Source organism: Hemitrygon akajei, chromosome 13 (genome assembly GCF_048418815.1).
Source record: "Hemitrygon akajei chromosome 13, sHemAka1.3, whole genome shotgun sequence".
NCBI lineage: Eukaryota > Metazoa > Chordata > Chondrichthyes > Myliobatiformes > Dasyatidae > Hemitrygon > Hemitrygon akajei.
In genome coordinates, this window is record NC_133136.1 from 6081479 (window position 1) to 6108367 (window position 26889).

Sequence of the window (26889 nt, forward strand, 5' to 3'; positions counted from 1 at the left end):
TGAACCTTCTTCACTACCCTTCTGTTCGGGTCCTTGTCAAAGGCCTTATTAAAGTCCATATAGACAACATCTACTTCCTTGCCTTCATCAACTTACCCGGTAACTTCCTCAAAGTACTCTATAAGATTGGTTAGGCATGACATACCACGTATAAAGCCATGTTGACTAATCCTAATCAGTCCCTGTCTATCCTAATACTTATATATCCAGTCCCTTAGGACACCTTACAATAATTTTCCCACTACTGATGCTAGCCTATAATTGCCTGGCTTATTCCAAGAGTCTTTCTTAAACAACAGGACAACATTAGCTATCCTCCATTCCTCCAGCACCTCACTGATGGTTAAGGATGTTTTAAATCTCTCTGCTAGGGCCCCTGTAATCTCTGAACTTGCCTCTCACAAGGTCTGAGCGAACCTTGTTAGACCTTGGGAATTTATTCACCCCGATCTTCCTTAAGACAGCAAACATCTCATCCTCTGTAACTGTAAACACTCCATGATCTCATTGCTGCTTTGCCTCACTTCTATAGACTCTGTATCCATCTCCCGAATAAATACAGGTGCAAATAAATCCTTTTAAGATCTCCTCTATGCATTGATGACCACTTTAAAATTCAAAAGTCCAAGTTTGTCCCTTGCAGCTCTTTTGTTGTTAATATAGGATTCATCCTCACCTTGTCTGCTAAAGCAACCTCATGCCTTCTTTTATCCCTCCTGGTTTTCTTCTTAAGTGTTCTCTTACATTTCTTATACTTCTCAAGTACATCGTTTGTTCCTACCTGCCTATACCTGCATCTCTTTTTTATTAACCAGGGCCTCAATATCTCTCACAAACATAAGTTTCCTAAGCTTGTTATCCTTGCCTTTTATTCTGACAAACTCTGAGTTGTCAAGTTCTTCCTTTTGAAGGCCTCCCACTTACCAAGTACACCTTTGCCTGCAAAGAACCTACCCCAGTCCACACTTGCCAGATCCTTCCTGCTATCATCAAAATTGGCCTTGCTCCAATTTAGGATCTCAACCCAAGGACCAGACCTATCCTTCTTCATAACTATATTGAAATTAATGGCATCATGATCATTAGATGCAAAGTGTTCCCCTACACAAACTTCTGCCACCCGCCCTGCCTCATTCCCTAAAGGAGATCTTGTATTGCACTCCCTCTGGTTGGGACCTCCATGTAATGATTAAGGACACTTTCCTGAACACTGTCCAATCTAGTCCTTTTATAGTGTGGGCATTACAGTTAATATATGTTAAAATCACCTGCTATCACAATTTTGTTTCTTGCAAGAGTCTGCAATCTCTCTACAAATTATTCCCCTGAATCCTGTTGAATGCAGGAGGTCAATAATATAATCCCATTAATATGGTCATCCCTTTCTCATTCCTCAGTTCCACACATACAGCCTCAGTAGACAAGCTCTCCGGTCAGTCCCGTCTCACACTTTCCCTGAGTCGTAATACCACCCTTCCCTTTTAATCCCACCCACCCTATGTTGTGAAATGTGTTGCTTTGTGGCAGCAGTACAGTGCAATATATTAAAAAATACTAAAAGTTACAATAAGAAATATTTTAGAAAATACATCTCACAAAGATTAAAATATAAGACATAAGACCATAAGACATAGGAATAGAATTACACCATTCAGTCCATTGAGTCTGCTCTGCCATTCCATTATGGCTGATCCCAGATCCCACTCAACCCCATACACCTGCCTTCTCACCATAACCTTTGATGCCTTGATTGATCAGGAAACAATCAACTTCCTCCTTAAATATATGCATGAACTTGGCCTCCACCACAGTCTGTGGCAGAGCATTCCACAGATTCCCTACTCTCTGGCTAAAAAAAAAAATCCTCCTTACCTCTGTTCTAAAGGGTCCCCCCTCAATTCTGAGGCTGTACCCTCTAGTCCTGGATACCCCCGACATAGGAAATATCCTCTCCTTATCCACTCTTATTTAATCCTTTCAACATTCCGTAGGTTTCAATGAGATCCCCCTGCATTCTTCCAAATTCCGGAGAGTACGGGCCCAAAGCTAAATGCACCTCATATGTTAACCCCTTCATTCCTGGAAACATCCTTGTGAACCTCGTCTTAACTCTCTCCAATGACAACACATACTTTGACATCTAGGGCCCAAAACTGTTGACAATACTCCAAATGCAGCCTGACTAGTGTCTTATAAAGGTTCAGCATTACCTTCTTGCTTTAATATTCCCCTTGAAATAAATTCCAACATTGCATTTGCCTTCTTTACCACAGACTCAACCTGTAAATTAACCTTCTGGGAGTCTTGCATGAGAACCCCTAAATCCCTCTGCACCTCTGATGTTTGAACCTTCTCCCCATTTAGATAATAGTCCATGCTATTGTTCCTTTTACCAAAATGCATTTGTCATGCATTTCCCAACACTGTGTTCCATCTGCCACTTTTTTGCCCATTTTTCCAATTTTTCTGTCCTGCTGCAATCGCATTGCTCCCTCAGCACGACCAGCCCTTCCACATATCTCATATCATCCACAAACTTTGCCACAAAGCTATCAATTTCATTATCTAAATCATTGACAAATATTGTGAAAAGTACCAATACTGATCCCTGAAGAACACCACTAGTCACCAGCAGCCAACCAGAAAAGGCCTCTTTTATTCCCATTCACTGCCTCCTGCCTGTCAGCCATTTCGCTATCCATGCCAGTATCAAGAATATAGTGAAGCAATGTTCATGGGTTCACTGTCCTTTCAGAAATCTGATGAAGGAGGGGAAGAACCTGTTCATAAAACATTAAGTGTGTGTCTTCAGGCTCCTGTACCTCCTCCCTGGTGGTAGGAATGAGAAGAGGGCATGTCCTGGGTGGTGAGGGTCCTTAATGATGGATGATGCCTTTCTGAGGCAATAGTTTTGAAGCGTTCCTTCACAGCTGCAACACTACCATGTGGCTCTTGAACTCAAGCCAACACACCATATACAACTTCACCATGGACGGTCCGAAGCCCAGCTGCAAAATGAGGAGGATTGGGCACGGGGCTAGCAACCCCAGCCCATAAAAACCCAGAGTTACAGAAACAGTAACAGTAGCTCTGAAGACCTCATCTCTGGGAGAGTGAGATGGGCTACTTAGAAACATAGAAAACCTAGAGCACAATACAGGCCCCTTTGGTCCACAAAGCTGTGCTTCTGTACTTCTGGAGACAAACTGAAGGGCTGGCTGTGAGGTATGGAATCTAAGTCTCTTGGAAAAATAAACTGGCTCCACCGCAGTAGGAGGAGGAGTTGTTTTATTAAGTGCTCCCAATTTTTCACAAAGTCCCAAACTGTGAAAATATATGTATAGTGAGAAAATCCTAATTTTAGATATATAATTAGAGGTTTAGGACAGGTGGCAGAGAAGGAGTGTTAAAATTTCAAACTTCAACATAAAATTTATTATCAGAGTACATACATGTCACCCTTTATTTCCTGCAGGCATACTTAGCAAATCCATAGAACAGTAACCATAAATAGGATCAATGAACAACAAATTGTGCAAATGCAAATATAAATAAATAACGAGTATGAAATAACAAGGTACAGACTCCTTAAAGTGAGGTCATCAGTTGTGGGAACACTAGAAATAGAACAAGTGTAGTTATCCACTTTTGTTCAAGAGCTTGATGGTTGAGGGGCAGTAACTGTTCTTGAACCTGGTGGTGTGAGTCCTGAGGCTCTTGTCCCTTCTACCTGATGGCAGTGGTGAGAAAAGAGTATGGCCTGGGTGATGAGGTGGTCGGGGTGGGGTGATGCAGATGCAGACACGCTCAGCCCTGAGACACCAGGCAAGGTCATTTGATTTCAAACAATTGGTTTATTGATCATTACTGAATGTCTCTCTGGTGCTTCCTACCCTCTCCCTACTCCCTTCCCATTCTCAGTCCATATTGAGACCCATATCAGAATCAGGTTTATCATCACTCACAAATTTCATGAAATTTGTTTTTTAAAATATTGCGGCAGCAGTACAGTGCAGTACGTAAAATTGCTACAGTACAGTGCAAAGCTCCTAACCACTTGAGCTATACATATGTGTCTAAGACTTTTGCACAGTACTGTATTGTATATATATAAAAATGTACTTAATATATAATATTTACACAGATCAACCAATATTCAACTCCTTCCTCCACTTAGTTCATGAGCAACTTCCACAACTGAGGTCTATCGCCAGCCACCTCTGGGGGATACTACACTGAGACCCATTTCTTACCTTTAGCATCCCCCCCCCCCCCCCCCCCCCCCCCATATGTCCATGGTCTGTCCCTTCTGTACACTGCACATATGCAGTTTCTCACTAATAATACTGGCCTGGAAGGAACACCTTGGTTTTGCCAAGATATATCCAGAACTGCCAAACCACAAATGAATGAACAGATAAACAACAAATGTAAAACAAATAAAGGTTATATATGAATAAGCTTAACTAGTATTCCCCGTGTGCATTTGTGTCTGAGTTACTTTGCGGTTGTAACATTATTGCAGTGCTGCCGAAGGCCAGTGACATAGCCCTCTGTCACACTGGCCCAGGACAAACAGTTCTGGCAAGCTGCTGTCGAGAGCCTATGCTTCAGTAGGGATGATGGGCTTAAGAAGAAGATACCATACACTTTCTTAACCACCCAAGCAAAAAAACATTATATTATGCAGACTGAGTACAAACAAATAGTTACCTTCTTCTGCATCAGCTCCTGGGCATCAGCAGCTTCTTCCTTCAGTGCTTGATCCATTAACTTTATATCCAGAGCCTGCTCTTCCTCCTGCTCCTTCGCGATTCGCTTCACCTTCAGTGCCTTTGCATTGTCCAGAGTATCGCGGAGTTTCTTCTGTTTCTGCAGTTTCTCCCTCTCAAGCCACTCATTTTCCAACTTTGAAAGACGCTGCTTTTCTTTCTATGATGACATGCCACATTATTATGAGAAATTTTATTCTGGGGTTTTCCTTGATTACAGATAGAGAGAACTTTGGATTCAAGATTGCTTAATGTCATTCCCAATACACAAGTGTAGAGAACAACAAAATAATTGTTACTCCAGATCTGATGCAACACAAATAAAAACAATTAGGTAAAGCAGATAATAATAAAAAATACAATAAATATAAATATTACATAAGATAGTTTATATACATAGATTGTATGTCCATAAAGTGATGCTCGATATGAGAGTGACTGTACATAAGGTGACTGACAGGAAATGATAAAGTAGTGGTGGTTGGGGGTGTGGAGGGGTGGGTTAGTGGGTGGAGGTGTTGATCAGCCTTATTGCATGGGGAAAGTAACTGTTTTTGGCTCCTGGCATGGATGCTACATAGCCTCCTCCCTAATGGGAGTGGAACAAACAGTCTGAGCAGGGTGGGTGCGATCCTTCATGATGTTACTGGCACTCCTCTGGCATTTTATATTATACATGTATGTGAAAATCTTGGGAAAAATAAATACTTATGCAATTCAGATTTATTTATCATATGTACATCAGTACAGGCCGTGAAATGCACTGTTTGCATTAACAACCAACACAACCCAAGTGTCGTCACACATTCTAATGGGTGAAAGAAAGAGATCCTTTGTAGGGATATGTGATCAGATGCCTTGCAATTCCCATACCAGACAGTGATGTAGCTGCTCAAGACCCTCTCGCTAGTGGTCCTGCAAACATTGGTTAAAATGTGGGGGGGAAGGGGAAGGCCTTAATTTCCTCAGGAAGTAGAAGCATTGCTATGCTTTCCTGACGAAAAGTGGGACCAGGTGATATTGTCCGTAATGTGCATTTCCAGAAACTTGGTGCTCCTAACTCTCTCCAAGGAGGAGCCTTGTATATCCAGTGAGCAGTGGTCAGCCTGCATCTTGCCATGGAACACAATCATCTTTTGGTCTTGTCCACAGTGAGACTCAAGTAGTTGTGCTCACACCATTCTACCTCTTCTTCTTGTCATTGTTGAAGCCAACCACAAATGTGTCAGTGAACTGGATGATTCGGTTTGAACTAGATCTAGCCATGCAGTAATGCGCCAGCAACGTGAACAGAGATGGGCTGAGCATGCAGCCCTGGGGAGCGCGAGTGCTTAGCTTGATGGAACTAGAGATGTTTCTGCCAACATGGACTGGCTGTGGCCTTTCTGTCAAGATGAGCAGGATCGGATCCAGTTACAGAGAGAGGTGTTGAAACCCAACAGAAGAAAGGGGGGGAGGAGGAGGGGGGCAGAAGAAAAGGGGAGGGAGAAGACAGGAGGGGAGGAAGGGGGAAGGAGGGGGGAGGAGGGGGAGAAAGGGTGGGAGGGTGAGTAAATAAGGGAAGGGGTGGAAAGATTGGTTTTATTTGTTACATCGAAACATACAGTAAAATGCTTCATTTGTGTCAGATCAAATCAGTGAGGATTGTGCTGGCAGCTTCCGCAAGTGTTGCCAGTTTAACATGCCAAAGTTCACTAATCGTAAACTGTTGGCATTTACAACGTGGGAGGAAACCCACCCATAAAGAACAGGATGGATTTCAGACATTGAACATATAACAGTATTAAAATTTGGTAAAATAACGTGTTACTCTGTTGAGGTATTTTCTTTTCTTACCATCACCTCTGCCTCGTGTTCTTTCTGACGCTTCTGATCCACGCGTTTCGTGTTGATTTCCGCTATTTGCTTCAGCTGAATAGCCAGGGCTTCCTGCTTTTTCTGGTTTTCCTCTGCCAGCTCTTTATCTGCCCTCTCCTCTTTGGCAAGTCGATCCTTCTCCCACAGTTCATCAAAGAGCTGATCCTCTTCCTTTTTCTGATTCTGCAGTCTCCTGTTGAATTCAATTTGTGCCTGCCAGTCCCTGGCCAGCTCCTGCTCTCGTTGGTGAGATAGTTCTGCCTGAAGCTCTTTGCATTGCTCCCTAAAATATAAGCACAAAATACATTGCATTCTGGTTAACTGGGCCATTGGTAATAGGGGTAGCCACCTATTTGGGACAACTTTTAACGAACAAAAATGAAATAGAGAAAATAACAGGGATTCACTTTGTTTATTTGGGACACTGTGCTGCTGAACTGGGAGACAGATTGCTGCTGAACAGTTTCTAACTAGTGGCACTCATGTGCACTTCACAAGTTAGACACAACACTGTGTTCAAAGCAAATAGTTACATGTGTTCAAAAATCAGATTTTTCTCACTGATATTTGGCAAGAAATAAAGCAGTAAGACAATTCAGAACTGTTTTGCTTACTACTGTTTCAAACATTCTGTTGTTTGAATGTCAGACAAACAATGTCAGAAACAGTTAAGAGTGAAAATGAAGCACTTTCACTACTTCCACAAGTTAGGAACTACAAGGATTTGGAAGGTATGGACAATCATGAATGTTACAATGAAAATGAAAATTTGAAGGATGCAACCATCAATAGCATTGTATGAAGGCAGTCCATTATCTATACTAAGTGTCCATGTTGATTTTGTTCATTTACAGCTATTCAAAAGAACATAGAGGGCTATAGGTAACTCTAGGTAATTTCTAAAGTAAGTACATGTTTGGCACAGCATTGTGGGCTGAAGGGCCTGTATTGTGCTGTAGGTTTTCTGTTACTACGTTTCTAACATGGCAGCATACACTGAAGGAATTCCTCCTTCAATAACTATAAGGGACTAAAATACAGTTTTATTACTAGTATTAATACTATGTTATTGTAATAGTATTGATGGTGTTCTAATTGCTCTGTATTTCATTTAAATACACAATTTGTTACTCAGTTAAACTGTAGTTTGTCTTTTTGTAGAACATACAGTACATTTCAGGCCCTTCAACCCACAATGTTGTGCCAACCATGTAACCTACTCGAGAAAATGCCTAGAATTTCCCTACCGCATAGCCCGGTGAATACTGAGGCAAAGTATTCATTAAGTACCTCCGCTACCTCCTCTGACTCCATGCACCACGTTTCCACTATCACACCCGATTGGTCCTATTCTCACATGGTTCTTCACGAACTTGTGGAATGCTTTGGGGTTTTCCTCAATCCTGCCTGCCAAGGTCTTCTCATGGCCTCTTCTAGCTCTCCTAATTTCATACTTAGGCTCCTTCCTGGCAACCTTGTAATTTTCTAGAGCTCTAACAGTACCTAGTTTCTTGAACCTTCCGTAAGTTTTTTTTCTTCCTAACTCAATTTTCCACATCCTTTGTACACCGTGGTTCTTTTACCCTACCATCCTTTCCCTGCCTCAATGGAACATGCCTATGCAGAACACCATGCAAATGTTCCCTCAACATTTGCCACTTTTCTGCCATGCATTTCCTGGAGAACGTCTGCTCCCAAGTTTCTGCCTAATAGCATGATATTTCCCCCTAACCCAATTAAATGTTTTCCCAAATTGTCTGCTCCTATCCCTCTCCAGTGCTATGGTAAAGGAGATAGAGTTGTGATCACTACCTCCAAAATGCTCTCCCACTGAGAGATCTGACACCTGACCAGGTTCATTTCTCAATACCAGATTAAGTGTAGCCTCTCCCCTAGTTGGCTTATCTACATATTGCGTCAGAAAACTTTCCTAACCACACCTAACAAACTCCACCACATCTTAACCCCTTGCTCTAAGGAGACGCCAGTCCATATTAGCAAAGTTAAAATCTCCCATCACAACAACCCTATTATTATTGCACCATTCCAGAATCTGCCTCCATATTTGCTCCTCGATGTCCCTGTTACTCGTCGTGGCTATCCCTCGAGGTCGAGGATGATGGTCTTCGTTCCGTTTCCACAGAGCGAAGATGGCTGTGCGTGTATTTGTTTAACGTGTACTTGATGTTGCACTCCAAGAAGCACACGATACTTCACAAATCAACCAACTGATTCCAGTGGCACGGAAACCACAACGATTGGAGCTGATGGATTTGTTGCAGCCTTCATCCACCTTCACAGCCGTTGAGTTTGAAGTAACTTCATCCGCCTGTTCCACCGTTGAGGTCCTGGTTGGATTGTTCTTTGTCAGGGACCTCACCCTAGACCTTTCCGCCATGGCTGACCCTACCAGGAGCATAGCTCCAGACGGCATTGCTCTCGGGACCTCAAGACCACACAATCTTCTCCACCACAACAAGGTGACAATCCACCTTCCTTACATGAGTCTCTTGTACAAAAATAACATTAGCATTCATTCTATGGAATACTTTGAATGTTTTTTTCCATTTGATCAAATGATTTAAACCATTAGTATTCCAAGAAACAAAGTTAATAGTCTTATCCATATTGACAATATATATTACAGTTAACACATAAGTTTGAAAGAAAAGTGAACTCATGAACCCGGAAGAAGGAAGTAAGTTCAAGGGGAAACTGGAAGTCACAGCACTGCAACCATTTTTGTAGTTTCATATAAGCCCATGAAATAAAACTAAGCAAAAAGCAAGCGAAAAAAAAAGAAAAAAGAAAAATCCCCCTCCCACCACCCTCAAAACCCCAGGAAAAAAGCCAAAAAGAGGCAAGCGAGCGATCTAATACTAAAATTACCCCCTTGTCTCAAGACGGCAACTCAAACGTAACAAAGTTAAAAAAAATACAAACAACCCACATTATAAAAAAGGGTTGATATAACAAAAGTTAAAATATAAAATTAGTGTTATAAATGTATATAAACAAAAGGGTTAAAAAAGAATTAAAACAATAAATGAAAGTTTAAAACTTTCAAACACATCAAAACAGTTATGACGCTCCAAACACTAAAGTCTGTTGGGAAGAAAAAACGCCATTTTATTTTTTTTCAAATCTTAATATTTAAATGTTAAAAGTATAAAAATGAGCATATATCGATTTAAAAAAGAAAAACAAAAAGGAAAAAGGGACCCTAATAAGTTATTTTCAATGCTAATAGATTAATAATATGATAAAATATTAAAGTCAAAATAAACCCAGCGAAAAAAACTTTAACCGTATATAAGAAATACATGTAAACCATACCCCAAAAAAAACCAAATGTCATTCTATAACAGATCCAAATCTATAGGCTAGATTACATTGGTCAGCCCGATAGAATGTCATTGTTCCAGGAAACCTTGAGCATCCGCTGGAGATTTAAACAACCGAAAAGTTCCATCCTGAAGCGTGACTCTCAAGTGTGCTGGAAATAACAGCGCTTGCTTGTAGCCTTTCTGGTGAAATTTCGACATAACCGATCCCAAAGCCAGCCTAGCCCTTAAAACCTCAGGGCTATAATCTTCCAAAATGCGAAACTTGAATTCTTGATAGCATATCATACCTTTTTTCCAAGCTGCCCGAATCAAACGTTCTTTGATATGGGGATAATGGATCCGGAGAATTACGTGTCGTGGTTTCAAACTTGAATCAGTCCGAAACCAGGAAATACGGTGTGCCCGATCGATTACCGGGGGAGTATCCAGTACCTCTGAACCCAGGACATCCATTAGAAATTTAGAGAAGAAAACGGTAAGATCACCGCTTTCAAATTTTTCCGGAATCCCAATTAGCCGAAGATTTTGTCTTCGAGAGCGATTTTCCAGATCAGTAATTTTAACTTTATAGCGATCCATCTGTTGAGACGTCGAAGTTTGCTCTTCTTGCATTTTTTCAATTATATGATCTTTCTTACAAGCGGCTTCTTCAAGAGCCAAAATACTTGCTTGTTGTTTTTGTGATTCCAGCGTAAGTGTCTGGAGCTTTTCTTCAACCACTTTCAAACGTTCGCCAAGCGGAAAAAACTTTGCGGTTAATTTTCTCTCCTGTTCTTCAAATTTGTCTTCTATAAACTTCATAATTGTTTCTAAAGTTATCTGTTCTTTCGTCTGTTTCGATTCTTTTGCTTTAGACATTTCAACAAGTTGAGAATAATTCCAATAATTAAAAGGAAAAATTCTGTATGTTTAGACCCCTTTAGAATAAGTATAAAAAGATCCTTTAAGGGGTGTTTGTAGGTTAGAAAGACGTAAAAGGTTTGGAGCAAAGCCTAGAAGCGGTTTACTCCATGAGCGCCATCTTGAGACTCAACAAGGTGACAATCCACGGAGAAGATCCCTGTTACTATTGGGGGAGGGGGGGTCTAAAAAAACCACCCAGTGAAGTTATTGCCCTTTGATACCTTTTAAGCTATTTCCACAAAACTTCAACTAACAGGGGCAACAACTTAATTGGTTCAAAATGTATTAGTCCTGAAGTGCCCCAATTAACTGGAATCCAGTGTAATTAAATTTATGGGCAGCATGGTAGCATAGTGGTTATCTTAATGCTTTATACTGCCAGTGACCTGGGTTCAATTCCCTCCATTGTCTATAAGGAGTTCATACATTCTCCCTGTGAATGAGTGGGTTTCCTCTGAGTCCTCCAGTTTTCCTCCCACATCCCAAAGACATACAGGTTAGTGGGCACATGGGTATGCTATGTTGGTGCCAGAAGCATGGTAATATTTGCATGCTGCCTCCAAGCACATTCTCAGGTTGTGTTGGTCGTTGATTTAAAAAAAAACTGTATGTTTCAATGTATATTTAAGAAATAAAGCTAACCCTTAATCTTTGTTGAGTTATGGTTACCAATTGAATTTTACCAAAAAGTTATTATTTTTTATTAATTTGGTAAAATAGAAAAAGGCAAACAGCTACAAAACATGAAATTAAAACTTGAATATGAATGCGAGCAAAATCAGATGACTTGACATTTGTAAACTATAAGCACAATATTCTGCAGATGCTGGAAATCCAGAACAACACACACAAAATGCTGAAAGAACTCAGGTCAGGCAGCATCAATGCAGATGAATAAATAGTCCATGCTTTGAACAGAGACTCTACATCAGGACTGGAGTAAGAAGAGGGAACAAGTTGTAGAAGGGAAGGAATGCAAGCTGGCAGCTGATAGGTGAGACCAGGTGAAGCATTTTTAGATACTGAGTTGTGGCACCTCAGTTTTACACCTGCAGTTGTACATACGTATTTGGAATGAGTTAAAGGAGTAAGGGTAGCCCTTGTAAAAATGTAAGCAACTCTACCTTTACATACAGTATCTTTTCTTAAAGTTCCTCTCTTTTGCTGTGTTTTTCTCTTTAGGCTAGAAGGCACACTGTGCAGACCCCATATTTTTTCAGCTGTTCTGGTTTAAGGAAAGTATGTCATGTTAGAACTCAACAACCAAACATCTGGGTGAATGACTCAAAGCTATTAATCAGTCTTAAAATCTATGACATACCAGAGCGAAAATAAAATATAAGCTGAGCTCACTTTATCTAACATACTTAGTTCTGTGGTCAATTGCGTAGTTTATTTCAATACAAAATACAAAACGTACCAAAATTGTTGAAGCAACACACACAAAATGCTGGTGGAACGCAGCAGGCCAGGCAGCATCTATAGGGAGAAGCGCTGTCGACGTTTCAGACCGAGACCCTTCATCAGGTGTCCTGATGAAAGGTCTCAGCCTGAAACTTCAACAGCACTTCTCCCTATAGATGCTGCCTGGCCTGCTGTAATCCACCAGCATTTTGTGTGTGTTGCTTGAATTTCCAGCATCTGCAGATTTCCTCGTGTTTGCCAAAATTGTTGATCAAGTTTTTCTGTGATCAGTTTTTGTCGATCCTGCGCCCTTGGTATTTTAAGGTTTTTTACTTGTTGCCTCACCTAAACATTAGCAACACACACAGAAAATGCTGGAAGAACTCAGCATCTATGGAGGGGACTAAATAGATCATGTTTCAGGCCAAGACCCTTCATCAGGACAGGAAATATTGACTGGAGTACCACTGAGTACCCTGACCAGCTACATCACTGTCTGGTACAGAAACTGCAAGGCATCTGACTTGAAGTCCTTACAAAGGATTTTGAGGACTGCTGAGAGGGTCATCTGGGTCTCTCCCCCACCCATTTGAGATAATCATCAGGGCTCTTAGCATTGTCAATGATACATCCCATCTATCCAACAATCTCTTTGACCCCCTACCATCAGGTAAGAGATATCGTAGCATTAGGACAAGGACTGTTAGGATGGGAAACAGCTTCTTCCCCTAGGCCATTAGACTACTGTACTCCCTGCCACCACCCAGGTCTCATGACATATGAAGTGTCAGTAGCATTATACTGTTTACGTTTTAACTTGTATCATATATACACCTTATTATTTATTTGTGGTAGTATTACTTTATGTGTTGGGTGTGTGAGTTATATGTACTGTGCTGTGCATCTTGATCCAGAGGAACATTGTAGTGTTTGGCAGTATAGACATATACAAATGAATAACAATAAACAATTAACTGAACTTGAATGTTTATCCTTTTCCATAGATTCTGCCCGAGTTGCTGGTTTCCTCCAGCATTGTCAGTGTGTTCCTCTGGATTTCCAGCATCTGCAGAATCTCTCGTGCTTACCCAAATATTTGCTCCCTGATATTCAGCATTCACATTTCTATTTTGTAAAGGTTTTTTTTTGAGGGTTTCAGACATTGAAAAGTGAGATATTATGCTCAATTGCACAGTTTATTTCAATACTATACATACCGAAATTGTTGATCAAGTTTTTCTGCGATCAGTTTTTGTCGATCCTGCTCCCTTTGTATCTTAAGGTCTTTTACTTGTTGCCTCATTTTTGCTTGTCGTTCTAAAACTGTTTCTCCCAAAAGGTTCAGTTGATTCATGTAATCTTTCTCCTCAGCTTCCAGAAGATCTCGTAGCCTCAAGTGATTGAAAAAAAATATTTTAAAGGTATTGCAGGTGTATTGGAGAAGAAATTCCACTAACATTAATGTGATTTTCCACTAATCAAAATTAACTGAGATCAAGCTAACTGGATTAAAATAATTCAATTTAAAAAGGCCTGTACTCACTGGTGTCTAGAAGAATGAAGGGAGATCTCATTGAAACCTATTGAATATTGAAAGACCTAGGGTATGGAGAAGCTGTTTCCTATGCAGTAGGAGTCAAGGAACAGAGTGCACAGCCTCAGAATAGAGGGACATCCCTTGAGAATGGAGAAGAGGAGGAATTTCTTTAGCCAAAGGGTACTGAATTTGTGGAATTCATTGCCACAGATGGCTGTGGAGGCTGTCATTGGGTATATTTAAAGCAGAGGTTGATAGGTTCTTGATTAGTCAGGAATTCAAAGATTACAGGGAGAAGGCAGGAGAATGGTGTTGAAAGAGATAGTAAATTGGCCACAATGGAATGGCAGAACAGACTCAGTGGGCCAAATGACCAATTCTGCTCCTATGTCTTATGGCTTAATAGCAAAGTTGTAGTGAAGAGATTCATAGAACATGCAAAATAGAACAGCACTTCTGCCGATGATGTTGTGCTAAACTAATTCAAAGGTTCATTTATTATCAAAGTATGTATGCAGTATACAACTCTGTGATTCGTCTTCTTCAGATTGCCACAAAACAAAGAAAACCATGGGGGTCATTCAAAGAAAAATATCAAACCCCCCTGCACAAAAAAAACTTGGAAATGGCAAGAAAAATAATCGCATAAATGGCTAAACGATCATCAACCCCCCACACAAACAAAAATCAAGCAAACGGCATCAAGAACATCAATCCCCAAACCCCCAACCACAACCCTACCCCCCCCCCCACACACACACACAAAAAAACTAACAAATCGCACCAAATGGCAACAAGAAAGGATGGACAAAAACACAATGTAAAAACACATCAAACTGAACCTAACTAGCTCACTTCTCCCTTCACAACGTCCACCTTTCCATTCCCCACATTCATGAGTGTGTGGGGAGCCTTTAAACACCTCTTTCGTAATGGCAGAGCATTCCAGGCATCCACCACTCTGTGTAGAATACACGACCCACATTCTAGACTTACTACCTCTCGCCTTTAAATGCTCAGCCTTGGAAAAAGATATTGGCTATCTATTCTGTCTATGCCTCTAATGATTTTATAAGCCTCTGTTAGATTCACACCCCTCAGCCTCTACTCATCCTGAGAAAACAACTGCAGTTTGTCCAACCTCTTCTTATATCACATGCTCTCTAATTCAGGCGGCATCCTGATGAACCTCTTTTACATCCTCAACAAATCACTTACATCCCTTCTGTAATGGAGCAACCAGAATTGAATGCAATACTCCAGATACAGCCTTACCAGAGTTTCATAAAGTTGTTACATAACTTTCTAACTGCTGAATTCAGTGCTTCTACGAATAAAGGCGAGCACGCCATATACCTTCTTTACTACCTTATCAACCTGTGTAGCCACTTACAGGGAGCTATGGACTGGACCCCAAGATCCCTCTGTTCACTAACACTGTTAAGGGCCTTCCATTAGCATGTATACTTGTACTTTTATATCTGATCTTCATTGAGGGATCAGAAGTGGAAAGGGTGAGCAGTTTCAAGTTCTTGGGTATCAACATCTCTGAAGATCTACAGTATCCTAGGCCCTACATATTGATGCAATCACAAAAAATGGTGTGACAACCATCAACCATCAGGCTCTTGAAAAAAAGAGGGTAACTACAGTAATTGATATGATCCACCATCAATGATCTCACTTTAAGGACTCTTTATCTTGCTATTATATTTGCATTTGCACAGTTTTTTGTCTTCTATGCTTTTGCTCTTTCATTGATCCTGTTTACAGTTACTGTTCTATAGATTTGCTGAGTACGCCCAAGGGAAAAAGAACGTAGGGTTGTATGTGGTGACATGTATGTACTCTGATAATAAATTTTACTTTGAACTCTGAGTAACTATATTTCATCAAGAGTTTCAAGAGACTTGATATGACACCAAAGAATTGCAATTTTCTACAGGCGTACCGTAGAAAACATTCTAATGGGTTGCATCGCACAGGATTGGAAAAAACTGCAGAAAGTTGCGAAGTCAGTCACCCGTGTCATGGGCACTTGCCTCCCCAGCATTGAGAACATATTCAAAAGGTGATGCCTCAAAGAGGTGGCATCCATCATTAAGGATCCCATCACTCAGACCATGCCCTTTACTCATTGCTACCATCAAGGAGGTGGTACAGGAGCCTGAAGACACACACTCAGCATTTTAAGAACAACTTCTTCTCCTCCATCATCAGACTTCTGAATGGACAATAAACCCACAAACCCCTTCATATATTTTCATTGCTCTTTTTGCACTACTTATTTAATATATATATCTTTTGTCATTTATAGTTCTTTTTATTATTATGTATTGAAATGCCACAAAACAACAGATTTCAAGACGTGAATGATATTAGACCTGATTTTGACATACAGTTGGCCAAAATTAAACTCCATCTGCCATTCTTACTAGTTCTCATTCTGTGTCTAATCCAACTTTATTTATCCTTTTCCTCTCTGCATTGAATTCCCATTGCTTATAGAGCTGGACTGACGATTCCATCATTCAGTATACTCCCAGATGACCTTGTAACTCCATGTTCAGCTCACACTTCAGCTTGTGATCAATTTTGTTTGAATTGAAGAATGATAAAAGAACACAATCGAGCACAAAACAAAGTTCTGTGAAACATAGAATGAAATGCACCATTTGTGTCAACAACTAACACAGTCCAAAGATGTGCTTGGGGCAAGAGTCACCACACATCCAGCAACAACATAGCACACCCTCAACTCACTAACCCTGACCTGTATGTCTTTGGAAATGGGAGGAAACTAGAGCACCAGGAAGAAATCCACAGTGCCGCGGGGACAGCATACAAACTCTCTACAGACAGCGGCAGAATTCAACGTGGGCTACTGGTACTGTAATATAATCAGAATTAGAATAAAATAAAACAACTCTCAAGACAATGCTTAATGCTCAAGACAACGAGATTGCGGTGCTACTCCAGTCTGTGTAAAACAGATATTTACAATACATGCAGAATGGCTTAATTTTTTTTCAAAAAAAATCCCATATTTACCTGCACCAAGTGACTTTGATAGTTCATAACACTCAAAGAACATTGACAAGTCATTGGTGTAGCACTATTCAGCTGTACAACAGCCCTCAGGAAGAAACTCAGTCTAACTCTTTTGGCTAAGATGTTTCTCTATCTCTTACCTGATGGCAGGAGATTGAACAGACAGTGTCTGGGACGGGATGGATCTTTAATAGTGTTACAATAGCTGCTACACTACCATGCCACCCCTACAAAATATCCATACTAAACAAATTCTGGGATTACATATCTCAGTATCAAACCATGCATTACATGTAGTAATAAAAACACTCTAATAACTGAATATTGAATAAATAAAGAAAACCATATGTCCGTTTTGCAATTTGACAAAATCTTTCCTTCTACTATACTTTAAAAATGTCACAAAGTTTGTATTCATATTTCGAAGAACTTATCCTTGAGCTATTTTCTCTGTAGCGGTGGAGGCTGATGGGAAACCTGATAGAAGTTTATAAAATTATGAGGGAGAAGTAGAGTAGACAGCCAATTTTACTTTCCTGTGGTTGAAATGGTTGAAACTAGAGGGCATTAAAAGTAAGAGCATAAAAGTCATAAGAGATTGTGGAGCAAGTCATTTTTTTTGGAATGTGCTGCCAGGGGAGTTAGAAGCTGATGTGATAAAAGTATTTGAAAGGCTCTCAGACAAGCAGATGAATATGTAGAAAATGGAGGGATGTGGACCACAAACACACAAGATTCTACAGATGCTGGAAATCTAAGGCCACACAAAGGAACTCAGCGGGTCAGGCAGTATCTATGGAAATTAATAAACAGTCCACGTTTTGGACCAAGGCGCTTCATCAGGACTGGAAAGGAAGAGGGAAAATGCCAGAACAAGAAGGTGGGGAGAAGGTGATAGATGAAGCCAGGTGGATGGGAAAGCTAATGGACTGGAGAAGAAGGAATCTGATAGGAGAGGAGAGTAGACCATGGAAGAATAGGAAGGAGGACAAGCACCAGGGGGAGATGATAGGCAGATGAGGAGAAGAGGTAAGAAGCCAGAATGGAGACAGCAGAAGACGGAAGTGGGAAGGAAATTTTTACTGGAAGGAGAAATCGATGTTCATGCAATCAGGTTGGAGGCTACCCAGACAGAATATGAAGTGTTGTTCCTCCAACCTGAGAGTGGCCTCATCATGGCAAAAGAGGAAGCCAAGCACCAACACATCAGAACAGAATTGGGAATAGCAATTTGAAATGGTTGGCCACCAGAAATTCCCGCTTTTTGTATATGGAGTGGAGGTGCTCAACAAAACGAGCACCTAATCTACGTTGGGTCTCCCCAACGTAGAGGAGGCTGCTTTGGGAGCACAGCATATACACCATATATGTCAAACTCAAGGCCCGCGGGCCAAATCCGGCCCGCGGTGGAATTATCTTTGGCCCGCGAGATAATATCTAATTACTATTAAAGCTGGCCCCAGTAATCGAAGCGCCTATGGCGTATGATATGGCTAATGCTGAGTTTATTCAGTTACCAGGTTTTCAAGGGTTTTAGTGTTTATTCGGCAGTCTTCTTCATAAGAAACAGAATTTGTAAAGTGAAACACTGTGTAGTTATAGCAGAGACTGAGACACATGAGAGCAGGCTGAAAAAACGGAGGCAACGAAAGCTGCGTTCGCACGCGTCTGACTGATCCGGCCCGCATGAAGCTGCATTTTGCTCAATCCGGCCCATGACCTAAAATGAGTTTGACACCCCTGATATACACCAAATGCAGGCGGAAGAGATTAATTTAATTAGGCACCGATGGTTTAATTAGTTTGGCACAACAACACATGCTAAAGGGCTGGTTCCTGAGTTATACCATTCTGTGTTCTATGTTCTAAATTACTATTACCCATAATGTCCCTCTTTCAAGTTAAAGTAAATGTTGTTACAGATTTTCGGAGGTTTAATTTCATCTTTAAAAGTCAGTATGGCCATTGATTTACCTTTCTCTTCGTTCTTCGATGTTGTCTTTATAAAATTCCATTGCCCTTTTGAGTCTGTGTCTAATGGTGCACAATAACCATTTATGATCTTCTTCCAACTTAAGCGTATTCTTTTTTTTGCATGCTTCAAAGTCTTTTACAAAGTTTCGATATTCATCACGAACTAACTCCAATTCAGCTTCTTTCATCCATTTTGATTGAATCGTGGGTCCCACACGTTTCTCCATCTAGAATACGTAACAACAATATTGTTTGACTTTCACCTTGCCACATCCTATCACAACCAAAAGAATTCCAGTTGACGCCAAGAGATTAGTAAACTAAGAGATTAGTAACACAAATTAAGGAATTAGTAAAGAGATTAGTAAACTAAGGTGAAAAGTTTAAGGAGAACATGAGGGGAAGCTTCTTCATTTGGAGGGTCCTGAGGGTGTGAAATGAGCTGCCAGCACAAGTGAGATCAATTTCAATGTTTAAGCGAAGTTTGGATAGGTACATGGATAGTAGAAGTATGGAGTGTTGTGGTCCCGGTGCAAGTCGATGGGAATAAGCAGTTACTAAACCAATGCTGCTCTGGCGACCCTCAGGAATTGTTATCCTTATATGATGGCACCACAATTCAGATTCAGATCAGATTCAGTTTATTGTCATTTATAAACCACAAATACAATGCAGTTAAAAAATGAGACAATGTTCTCTGGAATGATATCATTAAAAAGCAGAAAACAGACCACACAAGAAAAATCACATAACGTTTGGTAATCCCCAATCCAGAGTCCGGAGAGGCTGCTGCGTATCGATATCGCGCTACCATCTTAGCACGTTCCCCGGAAAGGAACTACAAACCCAACAGACAAACCTAAAGCTACACAAAACCACATAGTTACATATAGTTATTGTTAACATATAGTTTCAACAGTGCAGACAATACCATAATTGATAAAAGACTAACTGACAAAGACCACATAATTATAACACATAGTTTCAACAGTGCAAAGCAATACCGTAATCTGATAAAGAGCAGTCCATGGCACGGTTTAAAAGAAAGTCTTAAAGTCCCGACAGCCCATCATCTCACGCAGACGGTAGAAGGAAGAAAAACTCTTCCTGCCATGAACCTCCAACGCCGCAGCTTGCTGATACAGCACTTTGGGAGCTCCAACCACAGCCAATTCTGAGTCCGTCCGAAAACTTCGAGCCTCCGACCAGCCCTCTGACACCGAGCACCATCTCTGCCGAGCGCTTCGACACCGGCACCGGCTGCCAAGCAACAGGCAAAGCCGAGGATTCGGGGCCTTCCTTCCGGAGATTTTTCTGATTGCACAGTAGCAGCGGCAGTGAAACAGGCATTTCAAAAGTTTCACCAGATGTTTCTCCGTGCTTCAGACATCCGTCTCCATCGAAACAGGATTGTACACGACCCCTACTTACAGATAACAGATATCCATTCCTGGAGTGGCCGCTGCGCGCTGCATCGCGCCACCATCTTGCAATCACAATTGATCCAATAATAATGTTCCAAAAGTCAAAAAACTGTACTTGACCCTTTATTAGCAACTAACAAAACCAACAATCCTGAAGCAATGAAACTAAACACAATGAAGCACAAATAAGTGTACTTAAGTGGTCAGCAAAAGAGATGACATCCGTGGGCTCCCAGCTCAAAATTGTTCTGAACAAAGCACAAATATGTAGCTTATTCCCTTCCTTTTTTTAAACCATACCTTCACTCACATGACTATTTATCATAATAAACACACAACACCGAATACAATCTATATAGAAAACAGGTGAATGGCTCCTATACCCCTTATGTACAAACGCTCCTGTGCCTAGTGTCACTTCATGGACATACAATCAATCTATGCATATAAGCTATCTTATGTAATCATTTTTTTTATTACTGTGTTCTTTATTTTTGGATCTGGAGTAACAAATATTTCATTCTGCGTTACATTTGTCTACTGGAAATGACATGAAACAATCTTGAATCAACAGAATAGGAGTGAAAGTATATAATTTTCAGTTCTCATTAGCAGCTATACAAAGGCAGCCAATCCACAAATTTTCCTAATCCTGCTAAAAGGCAACACACATAAAACACGGGAGGAACTCAGCAGGTCTGGCAGCATCAATATAAATGAATAAACCATTAATGCACTGGGTCGAGACCCTTCATCAGGAACCTTGATGTCCTGGTTGGATTAAGTATCTCAACTTTAAATGTCAATTGTTCATTAACCAATTCCTCAGCATTTTGTGTGTGTTGTACTGGATTTCCAAAATCTGCAAAATCTTTTCCATTTATGACTTTGTAATCTACCTTGTTATGATTTTGCACCTTATTGTTTACCTGCACAGCACTTTCTCTGGTACTGTTATTTATTCTGCAATATGTTATTGTTTTAGCTTGTTCTACCTTACCCACTGTTGTAATTAATTGATCTGTATGAGCAGTATGCAGGACAAGTTTTTCACTGTAACTTGGTACACCAGACAATAATAAGCCAATTTGGGGCTAGCTGATGTGATTAATTCTCTTACCACACCACCTTCACACAGTTCTCTCACCAATCCTTTATTACTGCTTTCCCTTTCTTCTCCAAAGTCTTTGAAGTACCATGCTCATCTCTCACAACTTTGCACTGTACCATACATGTGACAATAATCCAATTCCAATTAATTATTTATAAAATATAGTCAGATTTTCAAAATTCAGCAGCCAACTCGGCACAAGATCTAACAAATGAACAGGAAGAGCCATTCGAAACATCTGTTCCTATGTTTGTGATGCTGTGATGTCTGGGTCCCTCGGACTTTCTATCCTGAGCCCAACATATTGATGCAATTGCAAAGAAGGCACGGCAACGGCGGTATTTCATTAGGAATTTGAGAATTGGTACATCATTAAATACGTTCACAAATTTCTACAGATGCACCGTCGAGAGAATTCTAACTGGTTGCATCACTGTCTGGTACAGAGGGGCCACTGCACAGGTCAGAAAAAGATTCAGAAAGTTGTAAACTCAGCCAGCTCCAGTATGGGCACTGGCCTCCCCAGCATTGATGACATCTTCAAAAGGTGAAGAGAGAAAGGGGGCGATGATGAGGAAGGAAAGGATGGTTGAAGTACAGGAGACCCCAGGGGATGTACCTCTCGTAAACAGGTTCACCGTCTTGGAAGCTGTCGGGACAGAAGATACCGCCAGTCTGAGAGGCGGACAGGTCTGTGAGCCGAAAATTGGTGCAGAAGCAGAGCCGAGGAGTCGGACATCAGGAAGAGCCATGGTAGTAGGGGACTCCATAGTAAGAGGTACGGAAAGGGGTTTCTGCGGAAACAGGCGAGATTTAAGGATGGTGTGTTGCCTCCCTGGTGCAAGGATCCAAGACATCACGGACCGATTGCAGGGAATCCTCAAGGGTGAAGGTGAACAGCCAGAAGTGGTAGAGCATGTCAGCACAAATGACATCGGGAAGAAGAGGAAGGACATTCTGCAGCGGGACTTCAGAGAACTCGGAAGAAGGCTGAAAAGCAGGACTTCCAGGGTGGTTATCTCTGGTTTGCTTCCAGTTCCTCATGCTGGAGAGGGCAGGAACAGGGAGATCATGGATCTGAATGTGTGGCTGAGGAACTGGTGCAGGAAGCAAGGATTTACATTCTTGGACCACTGGGATCTGTTTTGGGGTAGGGATGAATTGTACAAAAGGGACAGGTTGCACCTTAATAGGCGGGGGACCAGCATTCTGGCAGACAAGTTTGTCACTGCAACATGGATGTGTTTAAACTAAGTAGTGGGGGGGGAGGGGATGAACTGGAAATATAAGGATGGAGTTAAAGGGAAAGTGAAAATAAGAAAAGTTAAAAAGGACAACAGAATCAATGGAGTAGAAAGCTCAAGAAGAGATCATACAGTGTGGCCAAGTGAAATAGGAATTGATATGAAAGGAGAGGGGAGTAACAAATTAAAAGTATTATATATGAATGCACGAAGTATAAGGAATAAAGTAGATGAGCTTGAGACTCAGTTGGAAATTGGCAAGTACGATGTTGTGGGAATAACAGAGACACGGCTTCAAGTGGACAGGGCCTGGGAAATGAATATTCAAGGATATACATCTTATCAAAAGGACAGACTGACTGGCAGAGGGGATGGGGTGGCTCTGTTGGTGAGGAATGATATTCAGTCCCTTGCGAGGGGGGACATAGAAACAGGGGATGTAGAGTCAGTATGGATAGAATTGAGAAATTCTAAGGGTAGAAAGACCCTAATGGGAGTTATCTACGGGCCCTCAAACAGCAGTCTGGATGTCGGGTGTAAGTTGAATGAAGAGTTAAAATTGGCATGTCACAAAGATAATGATACAGTTGTCATGGGGGATTTCAACATGCAGGTAGACTGGGAGAATCAGAATGGCACTGGACCCCAAGAAAGGGAGTTTGTGGAGTGTCTCCGAGATGGATTCTTAGAACAGCTGGTACTGGAGCCTACCAGGGAGAAGGCAATTCTAGATTTAGTGTTGTGCAATGAACCAGATTTGATCAGGGACCTCGAGGTAAAGGAACCATTAGGAGGTAGTGACCATAATATGATATGTTTTAACCTACAATTTGAGAAGGAGAAGGGAAAATTGGATGTGTCAGTATTACAGTTGAACAAAGGGAACTATGGAGCTATGAGGGAGGAGCTGGCCAAAGTTCAATGGAACAATACCCTAGCAGGGAAGACAGTGGAACAACAATGGCAGGTATTTCTGGGAATAATGCAGAAGGTGCAGGATCGGTTCATTTCAAAGAGGAAGAAAAATCCTAAGGGGAGTAAGGGGTGGCCGTGGCTAACAAGGGAAGTAAAGGGCAGTATAAAAATAAAAGAGAAGAAGTATAACATAGCAAAGATGAGCGGGAAACCGGAGGACTGGGAAGCTTTTCAAGAGCAACAGAAGATAACAAAAAAGGCAATACGCCAAGAAAAAATTAGGTACGAAGATAAACTAGCCAAGAATATAAAGGAGGATAGTAAAAGCTTCTTTAGGTATGTGAATAGCAAAAAAATAGTTAAGACCAAAATTGGGCCATTGAAGACAGAAACGGGTGAATTTATTATGGGGAACAAGGAAATGGCAGATGAGTTGAACAGGTACTTTGGATCTGTCTTCACTCGGGAAGACACAAACAATCTCCCAGATGTAATAGTGGCCAAAGGAACTAGGGTAAAGGATGAACTGAAGGAAATTTATATAAGGCAAGAAACGGTGTTGGATAGACTGTTGAGTCTGAAGGCTGATAAGTCTCCGGGACCTGATGGTCTGCATCCCAGGGTACTTAAAGAGTTGGCTCTAGAAATCGTGGATGCATTGGTAATCATTTTCCAATGTTCTATAGATTCAGGAACAGTTCCTGCTGATTGGAGGGTGGCTAATGTTGTCCCACTTTTCAAGAAAGGAGGGAGAGAGAAAACAGGGAATTATAGACCGGTTAGCCTGACATCAGTGGTGGGAAAGATGCTGGAGTCAATTATAAAAGAGGAAATTACAACACATTTGGATAGCAGTAGAAGGATCAGTCCGAGTCAGCATAGATTTATGAAGGGGAAATCATGCTTGAAAATCTTCTGGAGTTTTTTGAGGATGTAACTATGAAAATGGACAAGGGAGAGCCAGTGGATGTAGTGTACTTGGACTTCCAGAAAGCTTTTGATAAAGTCCCACATAGGAAATTAGTGGGCAAAATTAGGGCACATGGTATTGGGGGCAGAGTACTGACATGGATTGAAAATTGGCTGGCTGACAGGAAACAAAGAGTAGCGATTAATGGGTCCCTTTCAGAATGGCAGTCTGTGACCAGTGGGGTACCGCAAGGTTCGGTGCTGGGACCGCAGCTGTTTACAATATACATTAATGATTTAGATGGAGGGATTAAAAGTAACATTAGCAAATTTGCTGATGACACAAAGCTGGGTGGCAGTGTGAAATGTCAGGAAGATGTTATGAGAATGCAGGGTGACTTGGACAGGTTGGGTGAGTGGGCAAATGTATGGCAGATGCAGTTTAATGTGGATAAATGTGAGGTTATCCACTTTGGTGGCAAGAACAGGAAGGCAGATTACTATCTAAATGGAGTCAAGTTAGGAAAAGGGGAAGTACAATGAGATCTAGGTGTTCTTGTACATCAGTCAATGAAAGCAAGCATGCAGTGAAGAAAGCTAATGGCATGCTGGCCTTTATAACAAGAGGAATGAGTATAGGAGTAAAGAGGTCCTTCTGCAGCTGTACAGGGCCCTGGTGAGATCCCACCTGGAGTATTGTGTGCAGTTTTGGTCTCCAAATTTGAGGAAGGACATTCTTGCTATTGAGGGAGTGCAGCGTAGGTTCACAACATTAATTCCCGGAATGGCGGGACTGTCATATGTTGAAAGATTGGAGCGACTGGGCTTGTATATACTGGAATTTAGAAGGATGAGAGGGGATCTGATTGAGACATAAGATTATTAAGGGATTGGACACAGTGGAGGCAGGAAGCATGTTCCCGCTGATGAGTGAGTCAGAACTAGAGGCCACAGTTTAAGAATAAGGGGTAGGCCATTTAGAACAGAGATGCGGAAAAACTTTTTCACCCGGAAAGTGGTGGATATGTGGAATGCTCTGCCCCAGAAGGCAGTGGAGGCCAAGTCTCTGGATGCATTCAAGAGAGAGTTAGATAGAGCTCTTATAGATAGTGGGGTCAAGGGATATGGGGAGAGGGCAGGAACAGGGTACTGATTGGGTATGATCAGTGAATGGCGGTGCTGGCTAGAAGGGCCAAATGGCCTACTCCTGCACCTACTGTTTATTGTCTATTGTGATGCCTCAAAAAGGGCTCCCCACATCCAGGATATGTCCTCTTGCCTTCTTCTCATTGCTATCAGGAACTGCTTCTTCCCCACTACCATCAGAGTTTTGAATGATCAATGAACCCATCTCATCGATCTCAATTTTTTGACCTACTAATTTAATTTTTTATATATATACACACACAGTGTGTGTAGATAGATGGATATAGATGTACTTCTTATAGTAATTTATAGTTTCTTTTTATTGTGTTTTGCAATGTAAGGTCGCGCAAAACAACAAGCTTCCCGACACATGCTAGTGATATTAAACCTGATTCTGATTCCCCGGGCAAACCCAAACCCAAACCCGAACCCGAACCCGGGCCGGGCTACTCACCACGGCCACAGTGCACGGAGCTGGGCCCGTCACCTCCCTGCAGCGAGGGCCGCACCGGTAACGAGTGTCCGCCGTCTTTTCTCTCTCAGGCAACATGTTGGGAAAACTCGGGGTGTTTTAAAGAAAAGACTCTGTGCAGCCGCGGCCACAAACTTCCCTCTACTCGGTCACCCCGGCAACCAGCAACATCGGCCGCCGCAACCGGAAACAAGCCCGTTTCCAGGGAAATGCGTCTTCACCATGGCAACAGCGCTGCTTTCAAATCAGCGAAACGTTTCCTACATTAACTGCATTGGATGTTCGTGTTATCAAAGAATTTACTTTGTAATTTAGTAATTTAAAAATGCATGTTTTAATCTGTCAGCGCTCAAACGGTTTCTATGGTGACGCGAAACTAATTAACGAGGTTCACGGGATCTCGCGAGACTTCTTCCGGCTCGGCGCGAATTTCAGAGAAGAGCCGTTAGTAACGTTTTCTTTGAGAGATTGTTAGTGATTTATAATTGTTTCTACTACAAGCTGTGAAAACCATACGGTGGGGGCGCTGATCTGATCGTGCCCGGACAGAGGGTTTCTCCAGGAACCGATCGACTCCCTCCCCGTCAGAATCAGGTTTAATATCACTGGCCTATGCCATGAAATCTGTTGTTTTGCGGCAGCAGTACGGTGCAATGTGTGTTACTAATAAATAAATAAATAATGTAAAAGAGGAATATCGAGTTCAGGAGTTTATATAAGTAGTGCAGAGAGAGAGGAAACAATTCATGTGTTCATTGTCCATTCAGAAGTCTGATGGTGGAGGGGGAGAAGCTATTCCTGAAACGATGTGTGTGTGTTTTCA

The 26889-nt window shown here is 41.4% G+C and overlaps 2 protein-coding genes across 5 annotated transcripts in view; one reads left to right on the forward strand and one right to left on the reverse strand.

Moving 5' to 3' along the window:
• The window catches only part of cfap53 (cilia and flagella associated protein 53), a 39825-nt gene extending 13596 nt beyond the window's left edge, over window positions 1-26229 (reverse strand). The window contains exons 1-5 of the mRNA XM_073064076.1: window positions 26049-26229; window positions 18846-19072; window positions 13501-13674; window positions 6609-6912; window positions 4714-4932 (exon numbers count right to left, since the gene is read on the reverse strand). Of these exons, the coding sequence (XP_072920177.1) occupies window positions 4714-4932; window positions 6609-6912; window positions 13501-13674; window positions 18846-19072; window positions 26049-26144 (1020 nt within the window). The 5' untranslated portion in view covers window positions 26145-26229. The remainder of the gene's footprint in view (window positions 1-4713; window positions 4933-6608; window positions 6913-13500; window positions 13675-18845; window positions 19073-26048) is intronic.
• The window catches only part of ska1 (spindle and kinetochore associated complex subunit 1), an 86939-nt gene that overhangs the window by 28353 nt on the left and 31697 nt on the right, over window positions 1-26889 (forward strand). For 2 of the 4 annotated variants that reach the window (XM_073064082.1, XM_073064079.1), the window contains exon 1: window positions 26474-26660. The exons of 1 other annotated variant lie outside the window; for it this stretch is intronic. The gene's annotated coding sequence lies outside the window, so the exon portion shown is untranslated. Of the gene's footprint in view, window positions 1-26467; window positions 26661-26889 lie in introns of those variants that run through there. One more of the 4 variants, XM_073064080.1, reaches the window with a different exon arrangement.